General features: G+C 37.8%; 3 protein-coding genes across 11 annotated transcripts in view; 2 read left to right on the top strand and 1 right to left on the bottom strand.

The window, feature by feature from the left end:
* Nucleotides 1-5,961: 5,961 nt before the first annotated feature.
* Nucleotides 5,962-9,866, top strand: pars2 (prolyl-tRNA synthetase 2, mitochondrial). Of its 2 annotated transcripts, none has more exons than XM_061034578.1 (4): nucleotides 5,962-6,117; nucleotides 7,093-7,435; nucleotides 8,379-8,624; nucleotides 8,709-9,866. In XM_061034578.1, exons 2-4 carry the CDS (start codon nucleotides 7,106-7,108, stop codon nucleotides 9,588-9,590), a joined length of 1,458 nt encoding a protein of 485 aa, XP_060890561.1. In that variant the 5' UTR covers nucleotides 5,962-6,117; nucleotides 7,093-7,105; the 3' UTR covers nucleotides 9,591-9,866. The 2 variants fall into 2 exon arrangements, with proteins under 2 accessions (XP_060890561.1, XP_060890560.1); XM_061034577.1 differs by having other exon boundaries at nucleotides 7,090-7,435.
* Nucleotides 9,867-10,827: 961 nt separating this feature from the next.
* ttc4 (tetratricopeptide repeat domain 4) overlaps nucleotides 10,828-25,036 on the top strand; it is a 24,480-nt gene continuing 10,271 nt past the window's right edge. Inside the window, exons 1-10 of one of the 7 annotated variants that reach the window (XR_009672689.1) lie at nucleotides 10,828-11,071; nucleotides 11,235-11,352; nucleotides 14,432-14,593; nucleotides 14,720-14,797; nucleotides 15,192-15,316; nucleotides 15,412-15,498; nucleotides 16,371-16,612; nucleotides 16,792-16,876; nucleotides 17,207-17,289; nucleotides 17,583-17,748. Coding sequence is in view for 4 of the 7 variants with exons in the window: in XM_061034572.1 (XP_060890555.1) it covers nucleotides 10,998-11,108; nucleotides 11,235-11,352; nucleotides 14,432-14,593; nucleotides 14,720-14,797; nucleotides 15,192-15,316; nucleotides 15,412-15,498; nucleotides 16,371-16,612; nucleotides 16,792-16,876; nucleotides 17,207-17,289; nucleotides 17,583-17,682 (1,191 nt within the window). In the remaining 3 variants the exon portion in view is untranslated. Of the gene's footprint in view, nucleotides 11,109-11,234; nucleotides 11,353-14,431; nucleotides 14,594-14,719; nucleotides 14,798-15,191; nucleotides 15,317-15,411; nucleotides 15,499-16,370; nucleotides 16,613-16,791; nucleotides 16,877-17,206; nucleotides 17,290-17,582; nucleotides 17,964-25,036 lie in introns of those variants that run through there. The other 6 variants (XR_009672649.1, XM_061034572.1, XM_061034574.1 and 3 more) reach the window with 6 other exon arrangements.
* Nucleotides 19,711-25,036, bottom strand: part of LOC132971491 (placenta-specific gene 8 protein-like) — a 20,677-nt gene continuing 15,351 nt past the window's right edge. For both annotated transcript variants that reach the window (XR_009672720.1, XM_061034575.1), the window contains one exon: nucleotides 19,711-19,788. Coding sequence is in view for 1 of the 2 variants with exons in the window: in XM_061034575.1 (XP_060890558.1) it covers nucleotides 19,748-19,788 (41 nt within the window). In the remaining variant the exon portion in view is untranslated. The remainder of the gene's footprint in view (nucleotides 19,789-25,036) is intronic.

The following is a 25,036-nucleotide window of genomic DNA, read 5'->3' as shown; positions in this document are numbered from 1 at the left end:
TTCACAACAATGAAAGGCGTCTGATCCAACCTTCACAACAGGGTCCTAAGACACTGACTAGACTCTTCTCCTCTGTCGCCCCCCGGTGGTGGAATGAACTTCCAAACTCCATGTGATCTGCAGAGTCCCTCTGCACCTTTAAGAAAAAGCTAAAGACCCAGCTCTTTCATGAATACCTACTAACTTAATGATGATGGTCTCCATATTATTGATGATGATGATGGTAATGACGATGGTTTTTGTTTGATAACAACGACTTATAAGATGGTTTCTATACTGATTAGAGCTCTCAAGAACTGCCCTCAATGTTGTGCTTTGCCTCTGGTCACTTCCTGTCAGCACCTGTGTGTCCAATCAGACTCAAAGCTGATCGTTTGCTCTTACTGACATTGTTCCCTTTTTTCTAGATCCTTGCTTGTGTTGTTCTTACTCTCTGATGTACGTCGCTTTGGATAAAAGCGTCTGCTAAGTGAATTGTAGACAACTAGATAAATCTATCTTTACATGTTTACAATGGGAAGAATTAAAAGATTAAAAAACAAAATAAAAAAGGTCAGCCATGAAACCTTGGAGTTGTCTCATTGGTGTTAATGTGGTCAGTTCAGTGTTGTTATGGAGACAGTTCCAAACATGTGTTGCACAGTTACCAAAAGCAGATTTATAATTCTGCAATGTGAGCCTGCAAAGTCAGTCGTGGCTGAGAGTGTGTACGATGGTTATCTGCATTGTTCACCCTCCCTCATCCTTAAACAATGAGATACTTTGAATACATAAAGTGAAATATCAGTTTGAAATTACTTACTCATGGAGAAAAGAAACAAAACATTAGTCTCATTTCAGACCCTAAACGACCTGCCGACTGCTCCCATTGGTTTAGGTCACTCATTGGTTTCTGTTGCTCTCATCAGCAGCTTCAGCAAAACTGAGAAACCTGCAACATCTGTGGTCAGAAATGTACAACTGAGCCTGTACATCATGTTGTGTTAATATTGCATGAACGGTAACAAAAGGAAATCAAAGATAAGAAACATGCATACAAAAAATATTCCTCACCCTCACAGATGTTTGTCTGTTGAAGTTCTTAAAGTGCTCGTCATGAAATCACTAATAAATGATGACGTTTGAAAGCCAACGAAATCAGAAGATCTTTAATTTAGTTTGCCCTTTAAATAAAAAATGTTTTGAATCCTCTGAGGTGAGGTTATCGTGCAGGATCAGCAGACTCCGGTTTATTCACTTAGCCTGACTGAGCTAGCTCGCTAATATGTTTGCTAACATTATGATCCTGCTCTCAGTCCCATTTTTTTATTTTGTTAACACTGAAGAGAAAACAACAATGTTTTTTTTTTAATGTTATTTGAACCTAAGTGTTTCTGTTTTTTTCTCCATTGCAGCAGAAACAGTTTGTTTGTTTGTTTGTTTTATTGTTTTATTGTTGCACTGTTCATTTCTGTTTATGTTCATACATGAAGGGTTAGACAGATTTGATTTAACCCTGATGAGCTGTGTGCATTGATGGCTGTTATGAAGACTACTTAAGATATAACAAGCTCAGTTTTCTTTGTTTTGATTGATGACGCACAGGTTTGAAGAAGGTGACCTTTAATGACCTAAATTCTCTGAAGTGGGTTATTGTTAGGTAAACAGGTTGAACAAAAGACTCCTGAAATCAAGAGCTGCTGTTTTTCCTTTTTCTTATTGTAATGCAACTCTGTTTTTGATTTCTAACCACCTGATTGGTTAGCCTGTTTAATCTGAATGAAATCAGTTACAGTAACAGAACTTCAGTTGCTGCGTCACCCTCCTGTCATGTTGTCGTCGCCAGGATTCAAACTCAACATTTACAGGATTTTCTCCATCAAACACAAACAGACCGGAGTTCAAGTTAACATTTTAAATGTTTGTTTGGAATTACAGATTTAGTGTGAGTCCTTTAAAATGAGACCCTGACGGGACGGCCAAAGCCTAGTGGTTACTGTTTACGCCCAATGTACAGAGAGGCTGTTTACTTTACTGCATGTCATCCCCCCTCTTTCTCCTCCCAACGTTTCCTGTCTCTCTTCAGCTGTCCTCTCCAATAAAGGCAAAAATGGCCCAATTAAAATATTAAAAAAGCAAAAATAAGAGAGACCCTGATAAGATGTCGGGGGGTTTGCTTTGATGTTTTCACATGAAAAGCTAAAAAAAAATCATATTTTGGTTGAGAGCTGCATGTGTGAACAATAAAGGACACGTTTTCCCCCCAACTTTACCCGGAAGGTTTTAACGCTATAGCTCCTCAAGCCGGGTGTACACTGTAAAATTTCAGGATGATTTAGACCCAATTTTTAGTCATACAACTAAACTGTAGTCACGCCGAGTTTCAGCCTGATCGCACGTCGTTAGTCAGAGCTCTTCTGCTTTTCCCAATTCTACAATTCACTTAGCAGACTCTTTTATCCAAAGCGACGTACATCAGAGAGTAAGAACAACACAAGCAAGGATCTAGAAAAAAGGGAACAATGTCAGTAAGAGCAAACGATCAGCTTTGAGTCTGATTGGACACACAGGTGCTGACAGGAAGTGACCAGAGGCAAAGCACAACATTGAGGGCAGTTCTTGAGAGCTCTAATCAGTATAGAAACCATCTTATAAGTCGTCGTTATCAAACAAAAACCATCGTCATTACCATCATCATCATCAATAATATGGAGACCATCATCATTAAGTTAGTAGGTATTCATGAAAGAGCTGGGTCTTTAGCTTTTTCTTAAAGGTGCAGAGGGACTCTCTGCAGATTGAATTTTCCCATCTCATTATATATCAGCATCCTTTTGATTATAATGTAATGGATTCTGAAGCTACAGAATCTAACAAATCAAAGTAGAGAAGGATTCAGCCTTGTTAGTTTCCACACACTGCATCAACAACTGCCCATTCAGGTGATTTACATCGTTTACAGTCTGACTAGCACCTTGAGAAGGGAGTGTTAGTTTAGAGAGGTTAGCTGTACTCTGACACAGTATTAGATCAATTAGTTTAATGAACATAATATAAAGTTAAATCACTGTTAAATGACGTCCAATGAGTTCCTGGATTTTATCAACGAAGGCTGTGTTCTGCCTCTTTTTGTTCCCCACATTACTCATAATAGAAACCAGAGCTTTTCCAATACCAAAACATGTTCCTGTGCCTACAGACGCTATAGACTTCAGAAACCAAACTTACACACTCAATGAATTCAGGATAGCGTAAAAAAAGGGAGATATTTTTATTTCTACTCCTGGAAACCTTTAGCTGACTCTTTGTGATGGCAAAAAAAAGATATCAACCCTTAAATCCAGTTTAAAGCCGACCAGGTAAATGTGATGTTTACAGATAACGTCTCTCCTAATGGGATTGTTTGTTTCTGTACGAGACATTCAGTCGCCCATTTCCCCGTGGACAGACTCTTAGAACAAGAGAGACAAGACAGATTTAAGAAACAGACACACACCTAATCGGCTCAAGAATACATCAATGTGGAGTGTGTGTGTGTGTGTGTGTGTGTGTGTGTGTGTGTGTGTGTCCTCCACAGCGTCCACCTGAAAGAGGAGACACAGAGACAGCTGTGTTTGCCATGTGAGCTTACTGTCAGGTGAGTGTGTGTGTGTGTGTGTGTGTGTGTGTGTGTGTGTGTGTGTGTGTCATTGACTGACTGAGGGAATAATGGATTCAAATTGCGGACATAAAAAACATAAAATCCTTTAAAGACAGTAAAAGTGCATTAACACAGACTGCAGCGGCGTCCTGTCAACAGAACACTTAGATTACAGCGTGTTCAATAAAAACTCATCAATAGACAGAAAACTGTCAAACATGTCATTACTGATTCAGACTTTTAAAGTAGAATTACAAAGTGATGTGTTTCCAGTTTTATACATAATATTTCTCCATCTCTGTGTCCTATAAAATGATTTGTGTCTGTGTCTTTTTTTCAAAGTTTCTTTTCACAAATATAAATGTCTGATACTTGATGGTTGCATCTACGATTTATTTCAACAGGGCACAGTTTTTAAAAGCTGAATTTCTTATCAGAGGGAGGTATGTATGCGGCTGTTATTTTAGGATTTTGGACATTTTAGAAAAAAAAAATGCTTTGTCCTAAAGCACAAACTGTGTTTTAAGTCGATGCATAGGAGTTTTGGTTGTCAGCTAGACTAGTAATGTGTGAAAGTCACAGGAACAATTAACCTGAAAAACATAAGCGTTAAAAATTGGATTAAGATAAAAAAACAGCCTTTGTGAATATATTCTGACACTGTACTTAAAGTCTTTATATGTGATTTTTCACACTTAAATATAATATAAATCAAGTATATCCTCTGAAAATAACTCTGTGAGTCATGACTGTCTACAATGGGTGTAACACCCGAGTCCCACTGTCTGTGATGTTTTCAGAGTTTTCAGAGTCCTATCTTCACTTTGTTTACATCGCCCGGACGGCCGGCTGACTCCTCCCCTCGCGTATAAAAGTTGTTTAATTGAGGGACTAGAGAAAAGAAGAATAACATACTGTACTCACTGCTTAACTGTGTTTCTAGATCACGCTCATTTCAGGTAAATTTACATGCAGTGTGAAGATACGAGCATAATAAAGATCGCTAGCATTAGCATGCTAACACAACAATGCACCGCAAGTTGTTTTGGTTTCATGCTGGTGCTCAAGGGCGACATCTGCTGGATCAAAAAATCACATATAAAGCCTTTAAGGTGAAAAGTCAACATTTTGTAAACTACTTCTGATTATTACTGAAAATATTGATCTGTTTTACTTCTTGAACGTGAACGGTCTGCTTGTAATTTGACACTCAACACAAAAGAGCACCTTGTAAGTATCAGTACACTGAACATTTTGAAAATACGATCGTAAACCTCCCAATCACTCCCGGAGTTTGTTTTTAACATAACTGTATACTATTTGAGATTTGAATGATCTCCATTTATTTATCAAATGATCTTCCATATGGCACTCGTTTCATATTTTTTACCTTCTCACTGCCGATAGTTTATTTGTTATTTGTTTGATCATCATTGGACACGTGTGCTTCTTTCCCGTGGGAAAAAAGGAAGAATAAGTCCACTGACACAAAGCAAATATGGTTATGTAATTTTATATCCCTAGTACATAAATATATATCATGACTCTTTGAGGAAGTGAAGCGTTGACGACATTGAATGACTCATTAAATGTGTTCGCAGGTCATTGAATTTCCATCTTTATGTCCTTCACCGCCTCTTTCTTTCCTTTTAAAAGTAAAAGTGCTTCCTGTTGTCAAAATCTAAATTGCATAGAACATGATGGCAGAATTACTTTATTTTACTTTGAACTTGATTCATTAAATGGGTATTCATAGTGTTAATATCACATCTTTAAAATATTGTTGTTAAATGTGTTATTTTAAACTAATTTAAAAGTCAAAAGTCTGTTTGATTACAGAGAGGAGACATTATAGTGAGATAAATATGTGTAAGAAAAAAAAGGGTATTAGTACGGTGGCCCTGAAGTGCAAAACACAGCAACAAATAAGAAAACACAACGACAAATCAAAAAACACAACTAAAGTTAATGTCATTGTGTTTTCTTATTTGTTGTTGTGTTTTTTGATTTGTTGTTGTGTTTTCTTATTTGTTGTTGTGTTTTGCACTTCAGGGCCACCGTATATAAGGGAAATATTCAGCCTTTTGTTTTCTTATGAGTGTCAAAGTCAGTGTTCCTGTTCCTTCTAAAGAAAAGTTAAAATAAGTAAAACTAATTAAGTGTTTTTTTATTCAGCATGCAGTGCTCGAGCTGAGAAAGTGTTGCTGTCAGAGATTTTTGTGAAGACTTACACACATTTTTATTTATATTTAGCAAAGGATCCAATTGTTTTTGTTGGTCACCCGGTACTGCCACTAAGGACTGCAGTACTCCTCCCAACCGGCAGGTGGCGGTGTCGCATTCCAACATCAGCCTCCAGGTTTGAGGCTAAGGAAGACAGAAGCATGGAGCTGAGACCTTCAGTGTTTTGTAGTTTGACAACTTCATAGAAATGCTTTCTTTTGCTAATTTTCTCTGTTAATAAGCTCGAAACATTCAGATATAAGTAACGTCTCATGGTGAGTTTTGCTTTTGCATTACGTACTGACGTCATTGTGTGCTAACTAACAGAGCTAACCAAAGCTAACAGCTGACCTGTCATCAGTCAGAAGGGTTTTCATGTGTTTCTGTGCTGTCACAGGTGTGTGGACACTTTATATTTATATTTAAAACAACAGAGAAAACTTAAATCTGTTAATGTTTATGTGGTGCGATACCGAGAGCTAAGAACTAATTAGGCTGTTAATTGTGTGACTTGTGACGACCTTGAATTCACCTGTTTATTACCTGCATGACGCGTCCCTCCATTTTTTATTTATTTATTTATTGAGTTTTTCAATTTTGAGAGGAAACAAACAATAAGAACAATACTGAAAAAAAACTAAAAAAAAAAACCCACCCCAAACTAACAGATGCTGCAAATAATGTAAACAAAGAAAACATCAGAAATATCACAGAGAAAAACTAAAATATTTGTATACTTAAATATAGACGAGTATTCGTATTTCACTGTAAATGAAGCAGAAAATAAAGGAGTAGCACAGACAGGTTTGCAGTTTAAGTTACACAGAGTGTTGCAAAGCGACTGCTTCAGAGTCTCTGAAGGAAAGAATCCAAAGACTTCCACAGCCTCAGTTTGTTCCTAAGTATTAATATCAAGTACTCAATATACATATTCAGTGTTAAAGGTGTATAAAGTGGGACATATTTAATCTAATATTTTAGTTTAATGTGCCCGAATATTCTCAGTTCTGCAAACCATTCGTTACAATGATCAACTAATGTGTTTTTGTTTATTTTACTTTTTATTTAGAATGTGTTATAATTAAGAAATCACATAATTTCTGCAAGCCAGATGAGGTTGGTTTTAATTGGATGTATGACTCTCAGACATATTCATTAAAAGTTTGAAAACGTTGTTTCAGCTCATTTTATTATTATTATTATTATTATTGTTATTATTATTATTAAAACTATTTTGTCTTGTTCAGCAGGTCTGAATCTACCATGGAGCCCATTCTGCATCAGATCTGGCCCAAAGTCGTCCAGCGCCTCCACAGAACTTCATTCCTTCACAGGAGGGGCCACTCGGGCTGCGCTGCCGAACACGTCACCGACCCGGCCTCCACCAGCTCCAGACACATCCAGAAGCCCAGACTCCTGGTGTCTCGCCTCTACCAGCCTGCAAACCTGCGTGATGTGGGGGCGGACACGCGTCTACAGGGAGAGATGACGTGTAAGAGCCAGAGGCTCATGCAGCAGGCCGGGCTCATCCATCCATCCAACCCCGGGTGTTATTACTACCTTCCTGCCACTGTGCGCTCCATGGAGAAGCTGGTAACTGCTTTGTTAAATAACTTTTATAATAAAAGGTACAATAAATGACAAAAACATGAATATAGCAGACATCCATACACATGGGCAAAGGAGATAACATCTGTATTCCATAAGAATAATATGTCCTTTATTTTTCTAAATAAGTTAACGTGTGATATTCAGGAGATAAAAAATAATATGTTTCTAATGTACAAAGAGAAATGGTCCGTAGATATATGGTGTAAACCAAAACTAAGAACGTATTGTCTCATAAAGGATTGCTACAGTGTAGAAGCCTATGCTAAGTTTAATTTAACCAAAAGACAAAGATCCCTCTGCGCTCGGCTACGTTCAGGAACATTGCCTTTAGCTTTAGAGACCGGCAGGTTTAATGCCATTCCAGAGGAAGACCCAGTTTGTTGTGTGAGTTAGGAGAAACTGAAAACGAGATTCACTTTTTGTTTTCTGCCCGATGTACGCTGACATCAGGGATGTTCTTTTTAAAAGAATGTCTTCAATTCATGTTGATTTCTTTTGGCTAGACGATGAAAAACTTGAGTTGTGTTTTAAAAAAGGAACTTTTGTTGTAGCAGATTTTGTTTGTGAAGCCTGCGGAAAGAAGACAGAACACATTGTTTAAGACTGAACTGTGACCGGCAACTTCGTAATGTTGTGATTTGTAAATGTGAAACACTGCAACTGAATTCTTTGGTGTCTTATAAGTCTTAATCAAATCAAATCATATACTGTACATCCTAACTAAATTTAGTATTTTTTGTTTTGTTTTGTCCTTTTTACTTTCTTAGTCAATTAAGATTTATTTTTGGAATAACTGTCTAGAAAATCACTGGCCCATAGAAGTAGATCACGAGAATAATGAGCCTGATTAAAAAAAAAAGTTTTAATGTAACTTTCCTTATTTTGATTATTAAAAAATGTCCCAACTGCTGTCTTAAACCAACAGGTAAGAATCATTGACCAGGAGATGCAGGGCATCGGTGGACAGAAGCTGGACATGCCCAGTCTGTGCTCAGCTGATCTCTGGAAAACCAGTGAGCGCTGGGATCTGATGGGAAAGGAGCTGCTCCGTCTGAAAGATCGCCATGGAGCCGACTACTGCCTGGCCCCGACACACGAGGAGGCAGTGACCACCCTGGTGGCCCACCAGACGACTCTCTCCTACCGACAGCTCCCTCTACTTCTCTACCAGGTAGCCTTTAGTCTAATGCGACTACTTGACTCGTCGTTGTAAGATGCAGTTATTATATTTTGATTTCTTGTTTAACAAAAACAGATCACTCGGAAGTTCAGGGACGAACCGAAGCCGAAGTTCGGTCTGCTCCGAGGGCGCGAGTTCTACATGAAGGACATGTACTCGTTCGACTCGAGCGAGGAAGCGGCTTTTGAGACTTATGAATCTGTGTGCGCGGCGTATGCCAGGCTCTTCACCCGGCTGGGTCTGCGGTGTGTTCAGGTGCAGGCGGACACGGGTAACATCGGTGGTAAGCTCTCCCACGAGTTCCAGCTGCCGGCGGACATCGGAGAGGACAGGCTGCTGGTCTGTGGGAGCTGCTCCTTCTCTGCTAATGTGGAGACCCTGGCTTCAGACAGAACTGAGTGCCCGCAGTGCAAAACTGGCACACTGGTGGAGTCAAAGGGGATCGAGGTCGGCCATACCTTTTACCTAGGTAAAAAGTACTCTGATGTTTTCAACGCCACCTTTAGCAATGCGCAGAACAAGCCTTGTGTCGCAGAGATGGGCTGCTATGGTCTTGGTGTGACCCGTATTCTAGCAGCCGCCATTGAGGTGATGTCAACAGAAGACGAGATCCGTTGGCCAGGCCTCATCGCCCCGTACCAGGTGTGTGTTTTACCCCCCAAAAAAGGCAGTAAGGTCAACGAGGCGTCGGTCTTAGCGGAGGAACTAGTCCACACTTTGGGAGAGACTCTGCCTCGTTTGAGAGGTGAAGTAGTCCTCGACGACCGCACACAGATGACCATCGGGAAGAGGCTGAAGGATGCCAGCAGACTAGGCTACCCGTATGTTGTTGTGGTGGGACAGGGAGCTGTGGAGGAAACCCCCAGGTATGAGGTGATCTGTCAGCAGACAGGTGAGACGGTGTTTCTCAGTAAAGATGGACTGTTAGATCTCCTGGGACGAGTGGAAACTGTGTGATTTAAAAACTGTGGATGGGGGTTTTATTTTATGTTTGTGCCTTCTTTGTAAGAGGAAAACGTAAAATATTCAATACGTGAGGGGGAGGGGCAAGAAGAATGAGGCCTTTTATTTTACATATTTTTTTACTTTTAAGTTTTGTCTTACGCCCCCCAAAGATAGAAACCATAATGTATTGATTAGATCACTTTTCTTTACCATGTTTTGATAAACAAGAAAGTCAAATTTTCCCTTTTTTTTATGTTCCTGTGATAATAAAGAAACATGATCTCACACTGGTGATCAGAAATGACTGCCTTCGTCCATATTTGTTTTGTTTGTTTGTATGTCTGTTCGTTTATTTGCGATTATTACACACTAGTTCCATCTCAGTAAAACATTAAATACTGTAGATACCTCCATGATGAAGTTTACATTTATACAATGACAGCAGTAATATGTTTCTCCATACAAATAAAAGTAATAATACCACAATATGTATTGTTATTTCCTTCATGTCAAGTAAAAAAATAAACACAGTTCAGCCTTTGACAAGAAAAGTGTATTTATTCAAATGAAAGCAAGTTAACCATGCTGCTTAAATTCCATTAAACTAAAATATGATCAGGTTCATTAAGTCAGGAATATGCATCATATGTCTTTAATAATTTATATAACTGTAAAAGATTAAGAAGTGCTTATAGAATACACCAATATAAAAATAATAATAATAATGATAATAATAATTTATACTTTATTGATCCCGCGAGGGGAAATTCGTTTTTACACTCTGTCTAGTAAACATGCGACACACACACGCACAAACAGGATCCTATGGACATGCACTAATGGAGAGGTATTATTATTATTATATAAATATATATTAATGTATTATATTATTAAATATATATAATATTATTATTATATAAATAATATATTACAAGTAAATGCCAATACAAGTAAATATCAATTCAGATGTACGTCTTATCATTTAGTTTTATTTTACCTTTATAATAAAGGAAATAAATTATCTCCTGTCTTAATTCATTCATTCATTTAGTGTTCTCTGGTAATAAAGATGGTGTACTAATAATAAACATTACATCTATTGCAATGTTATTGTAGCTAAGCAAAAAATATAATAAATCTTAATAAATGGGTTATTTTAGATGTCAATTATTTGATTATAAATGTTGTATCCTCTGTCTGTTCGTTACAGCCGGGGGCGGAACTATTGTATCAGCGCTGTGTTTCAGCACGGATCTTTTATGACGTAGGACCGCTCATGCACATGTGTAAACGTAAACAAGGAGCTGGGCAATTTCTAGGAAGTGTAAATCTATAACATCTTCAGTGTTACTGTCCAGTCATAGGTTAATAATATTTTGTATTTATTAAAAAAGGAGCTTGTGTGTAAATATTATAAAAATGGCGTCATCGGAGATTCAACATGACAGCGACGACGGCATGGAGGAGCTGATGGACAAATTTAAGAGTCAGAGGTATAAAAATGCTTTCAGCGAGAAGAACTGGGAAGACGTAAGACCCTTTTTGTTTATCTACCTGAGAGAAGAATCATGTGTGTCTCTGTGAAAGTCAGCTAACAGGTTGACCTGACTGAAACTTCAGGGGCTTTTTGTGACCTGTGTGTGTTTCTTCATCCAGGAGTTTAATAAAGTCCCCATGTTCATGAAAACTGCCCCTGAAGAGATTGACCCTCAACAATACCCTGAACTAGCCTGTCTTCAGGCCATCATCCACGATGAAGACAGACCCCCAGCTGGTAGGTGGACAACAGCTTTTATTCAATTATTATTATTATTATTATTATTATTTAACCCATTTGATCAACAACGTAACATTACATTAATTATTTTAAATCTCTTCTTAAAACTACTTCTTTACTATTTTTATCTTCTTTTACTTCTTACTGTTCTTTTATTTCTGCTCTTATCTTAACTCATCTTGTGTTTTAACTTGGTAATTTTTTATCTTACTTACTTTGTCTATTTATGTTTTATTGATTGATTAATTATCTATAATATATAAATATTATTATTTATTTCAGACATATCAAATAAAATCAAACATATCAAAAATACAAAACAAAATGAAAATACAATAAACCAAAAAACAATGTTCAAATTATTTCACAAAAAAAGAAAAAGAAAATTACATATATTCAAATGATATGCCTGAAAAGGAGTAGGAAGAAGTATGAAACTTATTTAATCCACAGCTCACTAATGAATATTTATTAAATTAAATTAACTTCCTGTGTTCCTTATAATCTCTCTATATACACAATCTGCTATACTATATTTATGATACTATATTTGATATTTACAATCCAATGATTTTCCAAACATATATACAACTTGATATACTATGATTTTTTATCATTTATATATTTTATACAATCCATATATCTATATATATATATATACATATCTATTTGTACAATTTGATGTTTGATATTTACATTTTATATATTTATACAATCCTTATATCTATACAGTTTGGTACAGTATGTTTATATACAAGTTGATATAGGCTACTATATGTACAATTTACATTTATATATAATACACATTAACATACATCTGTGTATACAAAACTTGTAAACCCAATTATTATTATTGTTGTTCTTATATTTATTTTATTATAATTTTTTTTTACCTTCTTAAAGCTCTCCCTCATCCCTGTACCTTTTATATATACTTTTTATTTTTATTAATATTGTTTTTTTTATATAATTTATTCACTTGTTTCTATTTCTTTTCCTGCTCTTACCTTCTTATTGCTGTTATCTTTTGATTTGCTTTTATCTCTTTTAGTTTCTTACATCTTTTTAAATCTTTGGTTCCTCTTGGTCTCAGCTCGTGTTGTTGGGTTCTTGTGTTGCCTGGGTTCTTATGATGGTTCTTATGATGGTTCTTATGATGGTTCTTGTGATGGTTCTTATGATGGTTCTTGTGATGGTTCTTATGATGGTTCTTATGATGTTTCTTATGATGGTTCTTGTGATGGTTCTTATGATGGTTCTTGTGATGGTTCTTGTGATGGTTCTTGTGATGGTTCTTATGATGGTTCTTGTGATGGTTCTTATGATGGTTCTTGTGATGGTTCTTGTGATGGTTCTTGTGATGGTTCTTGTGATGGTTCTTATGATGGTTCTTATGATGGTTCTTATAATGGTTCTTATGATGGTTCTTGTGATGGTTCTTATGATGGTTCTTATGATGGTTCTTATAATGGTTCTTATGATGGTTCTTGTGATGGTTCTTATGATGGTTCTTATGATGGTTCTTATAATGGTTCTTATGATGGTTCTTATGATGGTTCTTGTGATGGTTCTTGTGATGGTTCTTATGATGGTTCTTATGATGGTTCTTGTGTTTCCTGGGTTCTTATGATGGTTCTTGTGATGGTTCTTGTGATGGTTCTTATGATGGTTCTTGTGATGGTTCTTGTGATGGTTCTTATGATGGTTCTTGTGATGGTTCTTGTGATGGTTCTTATGATGGTTCTTGTGATGGTTCTTGTGATGGTTCTTATGATGGTTCTTATGATGGTTCTTGTGATGGTTCTTGTGATGGTTCTTATGATGGTTCTTGTGATGGTTCTTGTGATGGTTCTTATGATGGTTCTTGTGATGGTTCTTGTGATGGTTCTTATGATGGTTCTTGTGATGGTTCTTGTGATGGTTCTTGTGATGGTTCTTATGATGGTTCTTGTGATGGTTCTTGTGTTTCCTGGGTTCTTATGATGGTTCTTGTGATGGTTCTTGTGATGGTTCTTGTGATGGTTCTTGTGATGGTTCTTATGATGGTTCTTGTGATGGTTCTTGTGATGGTTCTTATGATGGTTCTTGTGATGGTTCTTGTGATGGTTCTTATGATGGTTCTTGTGATGGTTCTTGTGATGGTTCTTGTGATGGTTCTTGTGTTGCCTGGGTTCTTGTGATGGTTCTTGTGATGGTTCTTATGATGGTTCTTGTGATGGTTCTTGTGATGGTTCTTGTGATGGTTCTTATGATGGTTCTTGTGATGGTTCTTGTGTTGCCTGGGTTCTTATGATGGTTCTTGTGATGGTTCTTGTGATGGTTCTTATGATGGTTCTTGTGATGGTTCTTGTGATGGTTCTTGTGATGGTTCTTATGATGGTTCTTGTGATGGTTCTTATGATGGTTCTTGTGATGGTTCTTGTGATGGTTCTTGTGATGGTTCTTATGATGGTTCTTGTGATGGTTCTTGTGATGGTTCTTGTGATGGTTCTTATGATGGTTCTTGTGATGGTTCTTGTGATGGTTCTTATGATGGTTCTTGTGATGGTTCTTGTGATGGTTCTTGTGATGGTTCTTGTGATGGTTCTTGTAATGGTTCTTGTGATGGTTCTTGTGATGGTTCTTATGATGGTTCTTTTGATGGTTCTTGTGATGGTTCTTGTGATGGTTCTTATGATGGTTCTTGTGATGGTTCTTGTGATGGTTCTTGTGATGGTTCTTGTGATGGTTCTTATGATGGTTCTTGTGTTGCCTGGGTTCTGATGATGGTTCTTGTGATGGTCGGGTTATATATGTCTGTTGGGTATCGTGCACTTTGGGTTCTTTTCTGTTGAATTGTATTTAATTATTTTTAGTATTTTGCATTTGTTATGTTCTTGCTGTTGTTTCTGTTCTTCTGTGTTTGGTTTAGTTTGTTCTTGTTTTTGCTGTTTGTCAAAGCACTTTGTAAACCTGAGTTTTTAAAAGGTGCTATATAAATAAAGTTATTATTATTATTATTGTCGTATGCGGTAACGGCTCTGTATGTGAAACACATTGTGATTGATTAAATCTATTTTCTCTCATTCCTCTGCAGAGCAAGCAGAGAGCATGAAAGATGAGGGAAACGAGTTTTTCAAAGAGAAGAACTACGCAAAGGCGATCCTGTCCTACACGGCGGGTTTGAAGAAGAAAAGTGGAGATCAGGAGCTCGACACAGTTCTCCTCACCAACCGGGCAGCAGCACACTTCTACCTGGGTGAGGAGGGATTAATGTTTTTCACATCATTAAAATTAAATGTGTTTGAATGTTTTATTATTATTTATATCTCTCCATTTAAAAGCCTCCACATGTGTTGTTCAAGTTTCTCCCGTCATCTTACAGGTAACATGCGATCTGCATTCAATGATGCTGCAGCTGCCAAGAAGATCAAACCAGATCATCTTAAAGCCTTGATCAGAGGTATAAAAACAAACAGCCTATATTTCTATGTAGGCTTTCTCATACAGGGAATTTTAATTGATTTGGAGCATTAAGAAAAATGTGTTTTTCAAAAAACAAAACAAACCAAGACTAATGAGTATGAGAAAACATTTGGGTCATTTAAAATGTACACTTAAATCCAAAAACTTTAAATGTAAATAAGTAAGAAATCAGTATTTATATTGCACATTTAAAACATGCCATGACAAGACATTACATTAAACGTAATCAGAAAACAATGAGTGTTTGTAGCACCTTGAAGCCTGCAACAGAACTAGTCCTATAAATGACAAAGATAGTTTTCATGTGTACAATACCAAATTATCAGAAAAGCAAATGTCATGTTACACAAATCATGTGTTTATCTCTGCAGGTGTTCAGTGTTGTATCAAGCTGCGAAACTTTGCAGAGGCGCTCCAGTGGTGTGATGAAGGGCTTAAGGCCCATCCCACAGACAAGAAGCTTCTGGAGCTGAGAGCAGAAGCAGATAAACACAAGGTGCCATCACTCATTGGTTCAGCTGATGTTGGGACTGATGTTTTTTTTTTTTTATCCAGAAAGCATTAAAGCTTGTTTTGTTTTCTGTGTTTTAGAGAGCAGCAGAAAGAGATGCCAGGAAGGCCAAGGCCAAACAAAAGAAGTTGCACGGTGTGAAAGAAACTCTCCTGGCTGCTATAAAGGTAAGAATTATAAAAAGTGAGGAGCAGATTAAGTTGGACTTTTACACTTAGACTTCTCACACTGGCCATCCGTACCGTGCCCAAGCACGCTTCAACGCTAAAGTCCAGTTCGTTTGGCCAGTGTGACCGCTCCGTATCGTGCTCAGGCACGGTACACTTCATGCACGAGCACAAGCACGTGGGTAAACAACGCTGACTTCATTCTGGAGAAATCCAGAGTTTCATGTCTGTATCTGACTAACATGACTCAATATAAGACACAAAGTAGCTGTCATGCTCTGTGTTTTTCTCTGATGTGCGGGCGTGGACTCGCCTGTGGACTCGACCGAGCGTCTATTTTATTTTTAAATTTATTTATGGCTTTGTCTGATTAAAATGACTTAAAATAAGCTGCAAGTAATAAGTAGCTGTCATGCTCTCTGTGTTGTTCTCAGATGTGCAGACGCGGACTCGACTGCACGTCCCTTTCTCTCTCTCTCTCTCTCGTCCGCCTGTTTGTAAACTGAGCACGCTTCATAATAACATAAAGCGTGCATGTGTTGTATTATGACGTTATGTACAAGAGGTAATCGTGCTTTTAGGCACGGTTAGTCCTGGCCAGTGTGACCGCGGGCTTTGCCGGCCAGCGTGGGAATGGCGCAGCGGGGGTGCCAACCGTGCTTGAGTACAACACAGTACAGATGGCCAGTGTGACCACGCCCTTAATATGGCTGAAGCCTGACAGACAGGTGTCACTCTTCAACTCCGTCATAACTTCAGCAATCTGTCAAATCTGACTCTTAACTTAATCTTTCATCATTTCTGTCGTCTTCAGCGTGAATCCATATTATTCTTGGAGCACTTATCAGATATATTTTCTGTGCTTCCTGCAGGATCGTGGCATTAAGCTCCTGCAGCCTGTGAAGCCTCGTCAGCGTGCTTCAGACAGTGAGGATGAGGACGAAGGCTCCTCTGCAGCGATAGCACAGCTCAGTGTGGACGGCCTCAGCTCTCAGGAGGTGACGGGGGCTCAGGTGTTCCTGGATGAGAAGGGCTCCCTGCACTGGCCCGTTCTCTTCCTCTATCCAGAACACCAGCAGAGTGACTTCATCTCTGCCTTCTGTGAGAACAGCTGGTAAACTGCTCGTCTTCTTTTACCTCAATTCATCTTGTTTGTTGCAGTTTCTGTGCCTATTGTCACCAACATGTTGTCGGATCTTTTACAGCCAATCAGCCTATTCCAGAAGTTCTCATCTCTATCTTTCATCTGATAAAATCATCATGTATACGTTACTTTTTTCTCTCTTGCTCCAGTTTTATGGATCACATCGAGGTCATGTTTGGAGAGGAACTTCCACCATGGGATGCGGACAGAAAATACCACCCGCAAAACCTTCAGGTTTGTGTGTTCTGCCTTAATTTGATTGGTCCCGCAAGCATGAACTAAAGTGTTTTTTTTATTAAGACATTTACACAGCATCATCCTAGAGATGTCAACAGAATGTGTAAATTTTCACTCTTCAGTTCTGAACCATGAAATTTGTGGAATCATCTTTTCCTTACAAACGATAGCAGGGGAACATTGTTGCCAAATTCTGAGACGTACTGAATTCAAAAAACAATATCAGTAAGAAGAGAGTCAAATGTTTTATTTCACTACCAAACACGGGACAGTTTTCCTGATGATTAAAATAATAAGTCCTAATCGTCTATGTTTGACTCTTTCCAGCTGTACTTTGAAGATGGAAAGACGGAGACACTCTACCAAGTCAACCCACAGACGTCGCTTTTGAAAGTGCTGCAGCATAAAAGGTACAGTCATGGAGTTAAAGTCAGGGCTGCTAACGTTTAGCATTGTTGTTAGCATTGTTTACCTGCTGACAATTTTGAATGCATTGTGCTCTTTTGTCGCTGTGTCTGAGTGTTTTCCTACCTTTAGATTAGTCTGTTTAACAGAATTTCATTTTAACCAATAAGGAAATGGGTCACCTGGGAAGTTCCCTCGTTGGCGCCTTGCTGTCTAAGTTTCCTTTAACGTACTTCTTTGACACTCACTGACATCATCCTCTTTCACATCTTGCTAAAAGTTTTCGTTTGGTCAACAGGTTTTTTGTCAAAGGAGGAACTCCGAGCTTCATCGTTCTGGTGAACGGCTCGTCTTTCACCAAACAGTTTTTAACAGGAAAGAAAACACAAGAACTGTAAAGACACAGGTCTCCCAAAATCCTGAACTTTGGACACACCAGAGGACTAACTTTGTTCAAGGCAAGCGTGTATGTCTGTCTTTGCCGAGAGCAGTGCGTGCTGTTCTACATTAAATATAAATGTAAATGGTTACAACATGGACCATCGTGAATTTGTTGTTTTTTATTGACAAAAAAAGAAATTCCAGATTTAAAACAGAAGGATTTTTTTGATTGAAGTGCTTAATCAGAGAAACTGAAATGACCAGAAATCAATTAAAGAGAGAAAATCTACAAACTGAATGTTTACAAATTGATTGTAATTTCTGTCAGTGCTTTTAAAAATAACACAAATATATAACATGAAAAACGACAAGAAACACCCAGAGCGCTCTTACTTCACATCAAAGACCTCAATGTGGTCGTTGAAAGTCAATGATAAATGCAATATAACCAACATTTGATATTTTTTATCCATGAAGAAAATATTTAGAAGTCTTAAAACAAAACTACGACAGAGGATTAGGGCCACGTTAAATTATTTTTATTTTTTTAATTTGAGATTAAAGTCGTACATTTACGAGATTAAAGTCGTAAATTAACGAGGTCGAGACCAGCCTGAGCGAAAATGCTGAAAGTAGAAGTCTTAAAGTCTTTAAAGAATAAAAGAATAAAGTCGTTATTTTAGTCAATATCAGAAGAGCAACAGCATCCTGTTCTCAAATGACAAACATGGAGCATCTTGTCCTAAAGGTTTCACTCATAAGGAAATAGGTCACTTCCTTGTGTAGTCGGTAACAACAGTTAGTTCAAGAGAAGTTTTCACTTCAACTTGTAAGACCTTGTTTATCTGTAAAATGATGAAGAGGACACAAACTGTCTCTGCACATGAGACACTTTAACAAGGCAGACCGATAACAGATAAAAATAGTTGTGTTGGGGCTTTACTTATGCAGATATGAAACTACACATGCTTTTGGCACATCTTCACATTGTCTTAAAATATCAGGACCCTGAAAAGATACTGAAGAACCTGAAGAAAGAAGCACACTGACTTGGAGGAAGTTGTCTGCAGAGGAAAATACTTTAAGAGTTCTACTTTCATCATTTTGCGCAGGCTGGTCTCGAACTCGTTAATTTACGAGATTAATCTCTTTAAAAATATTTTTAGCGTGGCCCTAATCCTCCGTCATACAAAACCTTTAGTCTCCACAACATTCTTGACAAACCAGTTAGTCAGGAGGGAAAGCAAGTGAAGGTTTGGTGACATCCACATGAACTCAACTTTTACATTGAATGACTTAACGTTTGCCAGGTTGACTTGTTTGTTTCAGTCACCAGAGTGACAATTTGTCTTCTCTGTTTGGCACTCCTCTCTGAAATGCTGTTAAGAACAACGTCTTCCCAGCCTGGTATCAGTTCCCTTAAGCTATATGTTTCATGAATATAATGTGAGCACTTGATGAACGAGCTTCTGTTTCCTGTTAGTGGACGGGGGAATTATACTTAATCAAAATAAGAACTAAATTTAAAAAAATGCCAAGCCAGGTTACATATAAAACATTAAAAAGATAATGTGGTCCTTTTATTAGGTTGTTATTTTCTTATTTTTCTTATGAGATAACTGTATGGGCGAACACCTCCTTAAAAATGTTGGTTGTTTTTTAAAATGTCATTACTATTTTTTTTTGCCTTTTTTTTTTACAACCCAAGTTAAGCAGAGTTTTTTTTTATCCATTTATAAAACTGGATATTAAACTTATTTCATCTCATGAGATTTAATTGATGCCAATCTTTGTGTTGCTCTGAAAGTCTTATTGTCTTATAGATAGATAGATACTTTATTGATCCCGAGGGAAATTCAAAGCATTTAGAAATTTATTGAGAAACTTGAGAGCTGATAGCCTCAAAGAGTACTTTATTATTATTATTATTATTATTATTCAAATCATTGTCTCGTGATCAAAAGCATTTTTACTCAGTCTAGTTGGTCTAAATGAGTGACACGCCCACCGCACACAAGACGAGGATTTTTGATTTTGTCTTTGGTCTAAGAACACAAACTGACACATGGCACGCCCTAAAGATCATCTAGAAGTAATGAAAGCACCTTGCTGGGTCACAAAACCTTGGGGCTGCATCATCATCACTGGAGCAGGCTGTGTGGCAAAAACGGTTGTATTCTGCACATTGACAACAGTGGGATTTATTTTACGATGTTTTAGCTCTCGATGCATTTGACACCAGGAGCAACATCCACAGCAACAAGCAACTGCGATGTCCTCACAGAGAGAACCCTGCAGGGAAAAACAAGGTGACAAAATACGAACCAGTGAAAATACAATATTGCTTTACTGTTGCTCAAATTGTGCCATGAAATCCTGATCACATCAGCTCTGCATGCATCATACCTTGATACCATATCTGTTTCGCATTGCAACCCTCATTGACAGACCTGCAGGAGGCGCAAACACAGGAATCGCAAATGCTGCAAATATGGCGGGACTGCAGATGTCACATAATGGGAGACAAGTGTTCTCTCCAAATCTCCCTGAGACGGTGCAGGCAAGGCAAGGACAGCACCAGAAACCATAGCAACCTGAAACGGAGCAATACAAACTCAATAATGCCGTTTTATACCATCAGAAATTACCTTTAATTGAAGAAAATCCAAATTTGACTTAAGTTATGAAAATTGATTCTTACAGGTACTGGCTTCCTCAAAGCAGTCGCAGAGACCAGTTTCCCACTCCACCAGGGGTTGTGTTGCCATCTCTTGTTGGACAAACTAAACCACAGATAATAAACCTGTGAACACAAACATCTTGGATGTTCAAGTTAAACCTGGCAGGAATTGGACTACCAGTTAACTATAAGGTAATACGTTAAATATAAAATGAGAGGGACGCCTGCAGGCTAGTTCAGGAAGTCAACTCGAGCTGAATTGGTTTCACACTTGACATGCATCATTATCCACAATCACCTGACAACACATCCTTCCAATTAGCTGTCTATATAAGCTGCACGATTCGGTTTGACTCTGATTGTTTGGGTATTACATGCGGTGTCCCTCAGGGGTTAGTGTTGGGCCCAATATTATTCATAATGTACATCAATGATTTGTGTAAAATAACGATTTCCAGTCTCTCCCTCTGCTCTCTCATTACGGTCTCTGACCTGCACTAATACAGAAATCTTCCACCACCAGCCCAGCATCCACCTGTAGGCTGTGACTGGGGGTTTAAAATGTAAATTAATGAATGACCTTGAGGGTTCAGTCTACTGAAAAGTACACACTGCATACTGAACTGTGGCTTTTTGGATAGGGCCCATATCTCTCTCTCCTGTCAACACTAACTTTGGTTTGTGGTCTTTGTTTTGCCTCCACAACACCACACACATTCACCATTGCAATCACCACTGATTAACAGACGGCATATTCTTTTATTAGGATGTTTTGCTTTAGTTTTCAAAGAATTATTGCTTAAATAAGTTTAAGACTGTGTGTTCTCCCAGTTTGTCCAGCTCACTGAGCCTGGGTTGTGACTTTCAACTTACAGATGAAATTCAAGGGACCTGTTTTGTGAGAGAACAGCAGCACAACTTAAAAAGGAAGAAAGAAATTAACAATAAAGAAAAAAAGCAGCAACCGACAAAATACCGGCCATATAAGCAAGAACAGCTTGAAAATCTTTTATATAAACCTCTTGCATAAACTGTTCAAGTTCAGTTACATGAATCATGATGACCCGTTCTTCTGTCACAAAACTTTTTTTTATCCCCAAAAGACCTAATAGTTATCGGAGCTCAGTAAACCGGGTTTTCCTTCTACTAATAAATCGTGACATTTCCAGGGGGCTAAATACATTCTGAATAACTATTTTAGCACCATTGTTCAAGATAATTTGCACTTCATCCTCTTTGTTTAACAGAACTTTTGAAGCAGTGAGAGATACATTTACATAACAACAAATGTGTTAAATGAAGAGGTGACTGTTTGAAGAAAGGAGCATAATGGTATTCTGTTATTTATATAAACTCCACTTGCTGCTATCATTTTCTTATTTAAAAGTTCAGGTTTTTCTACTTTAGGGGACAAGGTACCACCTCAAATATTACAGCTGGTAAAAAAGAAAGAAAGAAAGCTCTTCCTCATTACTTGGAAATTCTCTGAATAGATGTGCAGGTGTAAGGTTTAATTCAGCCAAAAAGTGCAGCTGAAGCCAGGAGCACTGTACAAGTACAAGAGCACTACCTGTATGAGAACAATACAAAAGACCTGCTGCTGAGAAGTTGAAGTAAATGTTGTCTTATTCGACTATCGCCTGAGGCAAGTATCTTAGTATTAGCACAATAGTACAGTGAGCAGGGATAAATAACGTGTGTAAAAGTGTTTTAACTTCTAGTTCATTTGACATTCACATAGAAATGAAATCCTCACTGAGATCTCTGTCATGTTCACACACTTTGATACTTGTATATAAAATGTTAAAATAAATGAAGACACTTAAAGTAAACATTTTATCCCCATGAAGTATCATCTTTAGTTTTTTAATCCAACACTCTGTCCCATTCTCAATAACATTAGCTGTAAAGACAGTTTACCTGCAATACAAACCAAATTACATCATAGAGAGTTTACCCAGGATGCCCCTGTTTTTAACCAGAGGTAGCTTTTATCCTAAAAAAAAAGGCTTTGTTACGAAGAAAAATAAAATCTTTATTTCAGCCTGCACAAACTTAACCTTTCTTTATTCTACAAGTTTTACTTTAAAGGCCAAATCAGATCAACTTTTCATTGAACATTTGGGGTAAAAGTATTTTTTGAAGAACTCTGAGGTCTTACCTGAGTGAGTGGTACACCTGGTTGGCAGCTCTGAAGAGTAAATGAAACCTACAGGGATGTTACTGGATTAGGAGTGGCATCTTGTGCATGTCTGAAAAAATGCTGCTAAACCTGAACCAATCAGCATGAAGAGAAGAAATGACAGATAAATATAAAACACTTTTTAGATTATTTAAGATTTGTACTCAGTTTTTTTTTTTTTACTTACTGACGTTCTTAGTATCTTATTGTCATGTGATATGGCTCGAGGTCCTAATTTTAGAATTTGTCTTTTACATTTTTAGCTATTTATAAGTTTTGTGAAAGAAAAGTCTTTAACTTACAGTTCTCTTTTATTTTCTCAGGTTCTACAAATATCACATTTTAAATTACATTGGATTGGTGAATTTAATGCACGTCTCCCGCTCTCCTTTAACCTATAAATTAGTCAAGTCAAGTCACATTTATTTATTAAGCACATTTAAAAACAGCAACAGCTGACCAAAGTGCTGTACCATGCATTAAAGAGTCCACAACATCCACAAGAAAGAGAGAAATATATACAGTCTATATTTATATATACACATATATAAAGAAAGGATATATAAAGAAAAAAAGAAAGCAACAAAGGGAACCTGAAAGAAACGGTCTATTCAGGATCAGAGGACTCAAATGCTAACATGTAAAAATATGTTTTGAGTCAACAGAGGATGCAGACCTGATGGGATGAGGGAGGCTGTTCCACAGTTTAGGGGCTTTAACTGAAAAAGCACAATGTCCCTTTAGCTTGAGCCGTGAGCATGGGACAGCCAGGAGGCCCATGTCTGATGATCTCAGGGGCCTAGATAATGTGTACTGTACTGTATATGTGTATGTGTACTTTCATATTGTTTGGAAAACCAATTAAATATTTCACTCCAGAACTTACGTAGTACTGGACAATGCCAGAACAGGTGTGATAGTGAACCTTCTGCAGTACCACACCTATCACACAAGGGGGAGACTGAATCAAAAATTTGACTTAGTCTAGTTTTAGAATAATGCAGTCTATGGATGACGTTGAATTGAATTAACCTATACCTAGAGTTTATAGAACAGCTCTTTATACTAGACAAGCCCTCCTCCTCCTCCCACAGTTCATCTGACACTGGGAACCCTAGTTCTTCAGCCCAGGCCTCCTTGAGATGACTTGCACTCACTGGTGTCATAAAAACAGATACAAAGCGGGAGACCAGATGTTTAGAGTTTGGATTTGAAATAAGGATATCATAAAATATTTGTCTCTTTGGTTTGTTTATAAACTGTTGGATTGACTCCTGTATAAAGTGCCTGACTTGAAGGTAACGGTAGAAATGTGATTGAGGGAGATTAAATTTAGTTTGAAGCTGAAGAAATGAGGCAAATTTGTTGTCCATATAGAGATCTCCAATACAGCACAGTCCCCTCTCCCTCCAGTTCAGAAAAACACTGTCCATTAACCCTGGCTTGAACAAATGATGACATGCTATAGGAGTTTGTACTGAAACATTCGGCAGACCAAAACATTTCTTCATTTGATTCAAGATCTTCATGGAATTTCTGAGAATGAAATTATGACCAAGTAATTCGTGGGAGGGCTGTGCTCTAGAAAAGAGGAGCGCAGGAAGAGAGGTTCCTGTAACTGACATGGCTTCGATTTTTAACCAGAGTGGGGAAATGGCAGACCAGTGACAATCAGGGAAGCCCTGTTGCCAAAAAGTAAAAGCTCTTGCATTTGCAGCCCAGTAATAGTGCTTAAACACAGGAAGGCCTAAGCCGCCACTGCTGGCATCTTTTTGCAGGTGTGATTTAGAAATGCGAGGGGGTTTATTGTCCCACAGAAATGAAACAATGACTGAATCTAGTTAAAGAAAGACGATGGTAACAAAACAGGAAGGTTTTGGAAGAGGTACAAGAACCTTGGGAGTGCAACCATTTTTATTGCATTGATGCGGCCAATCATAGAGAGAGGAAGCAACTTACAATTCCTTATATTAACTTTAAGTCTTTCTATCATATCCAAGATATTTAGTTTTATTAAAAGTTTGGGGTTTCTGGAAACCTTAAGGCCAAGGTAGGTTATGTGTGTCGTAACTACTTTAAATGGGAGAGATTTTAAGAAAGCAGGACTCAGATTATCCTTCAAGGGCATAAATTCACTTTTGTCCCAGTTAAATGTATATCCTGACAGTTTACCAAATGATTTACTGTAATGTAGGAGGTTGGGAACTGAGGTTACTGGGTCAGATAAACAGCAATAAATCATCAGCATACAAATTTACAAGGCTTTCAACACTGACAAACTGTACACCGTGAATACCTGGGTGACTCCTGATTCCTATTGCAAGAGGTTCTAAAGCTATATCAAAAAGGAGAGGAGAGAAAGAGGATCACCCTGCCTCACACCACGTTGCAGTTCAAAAGATTGAGATTTATCCATATTAGTGAGGACTGAGGAAACAGGATAAGAATACATTATTTTAACCCACTCTATAAAGTTCCCTCCGAACCCGAATCGTTTTAATGTCTCAAA

This window comes from Labrus mixtus, chromosome 3 (assembly GCF_963584025.1).
Source record: "Labrus mixtus chromosome 3, fLabMix1.1, whole genome shotgun sequence".
In the NCBI taxonomy this organism is placed as follows: domain Eukaryota; kingdom Metazoa; phylum Chordata; class Actinopteri; order Labriformes; family Labridae; genus Labrus; species Labrus mixtus.
This window is presented reverse-complemented; position numbering and strand designations above follow the sequence as displayed.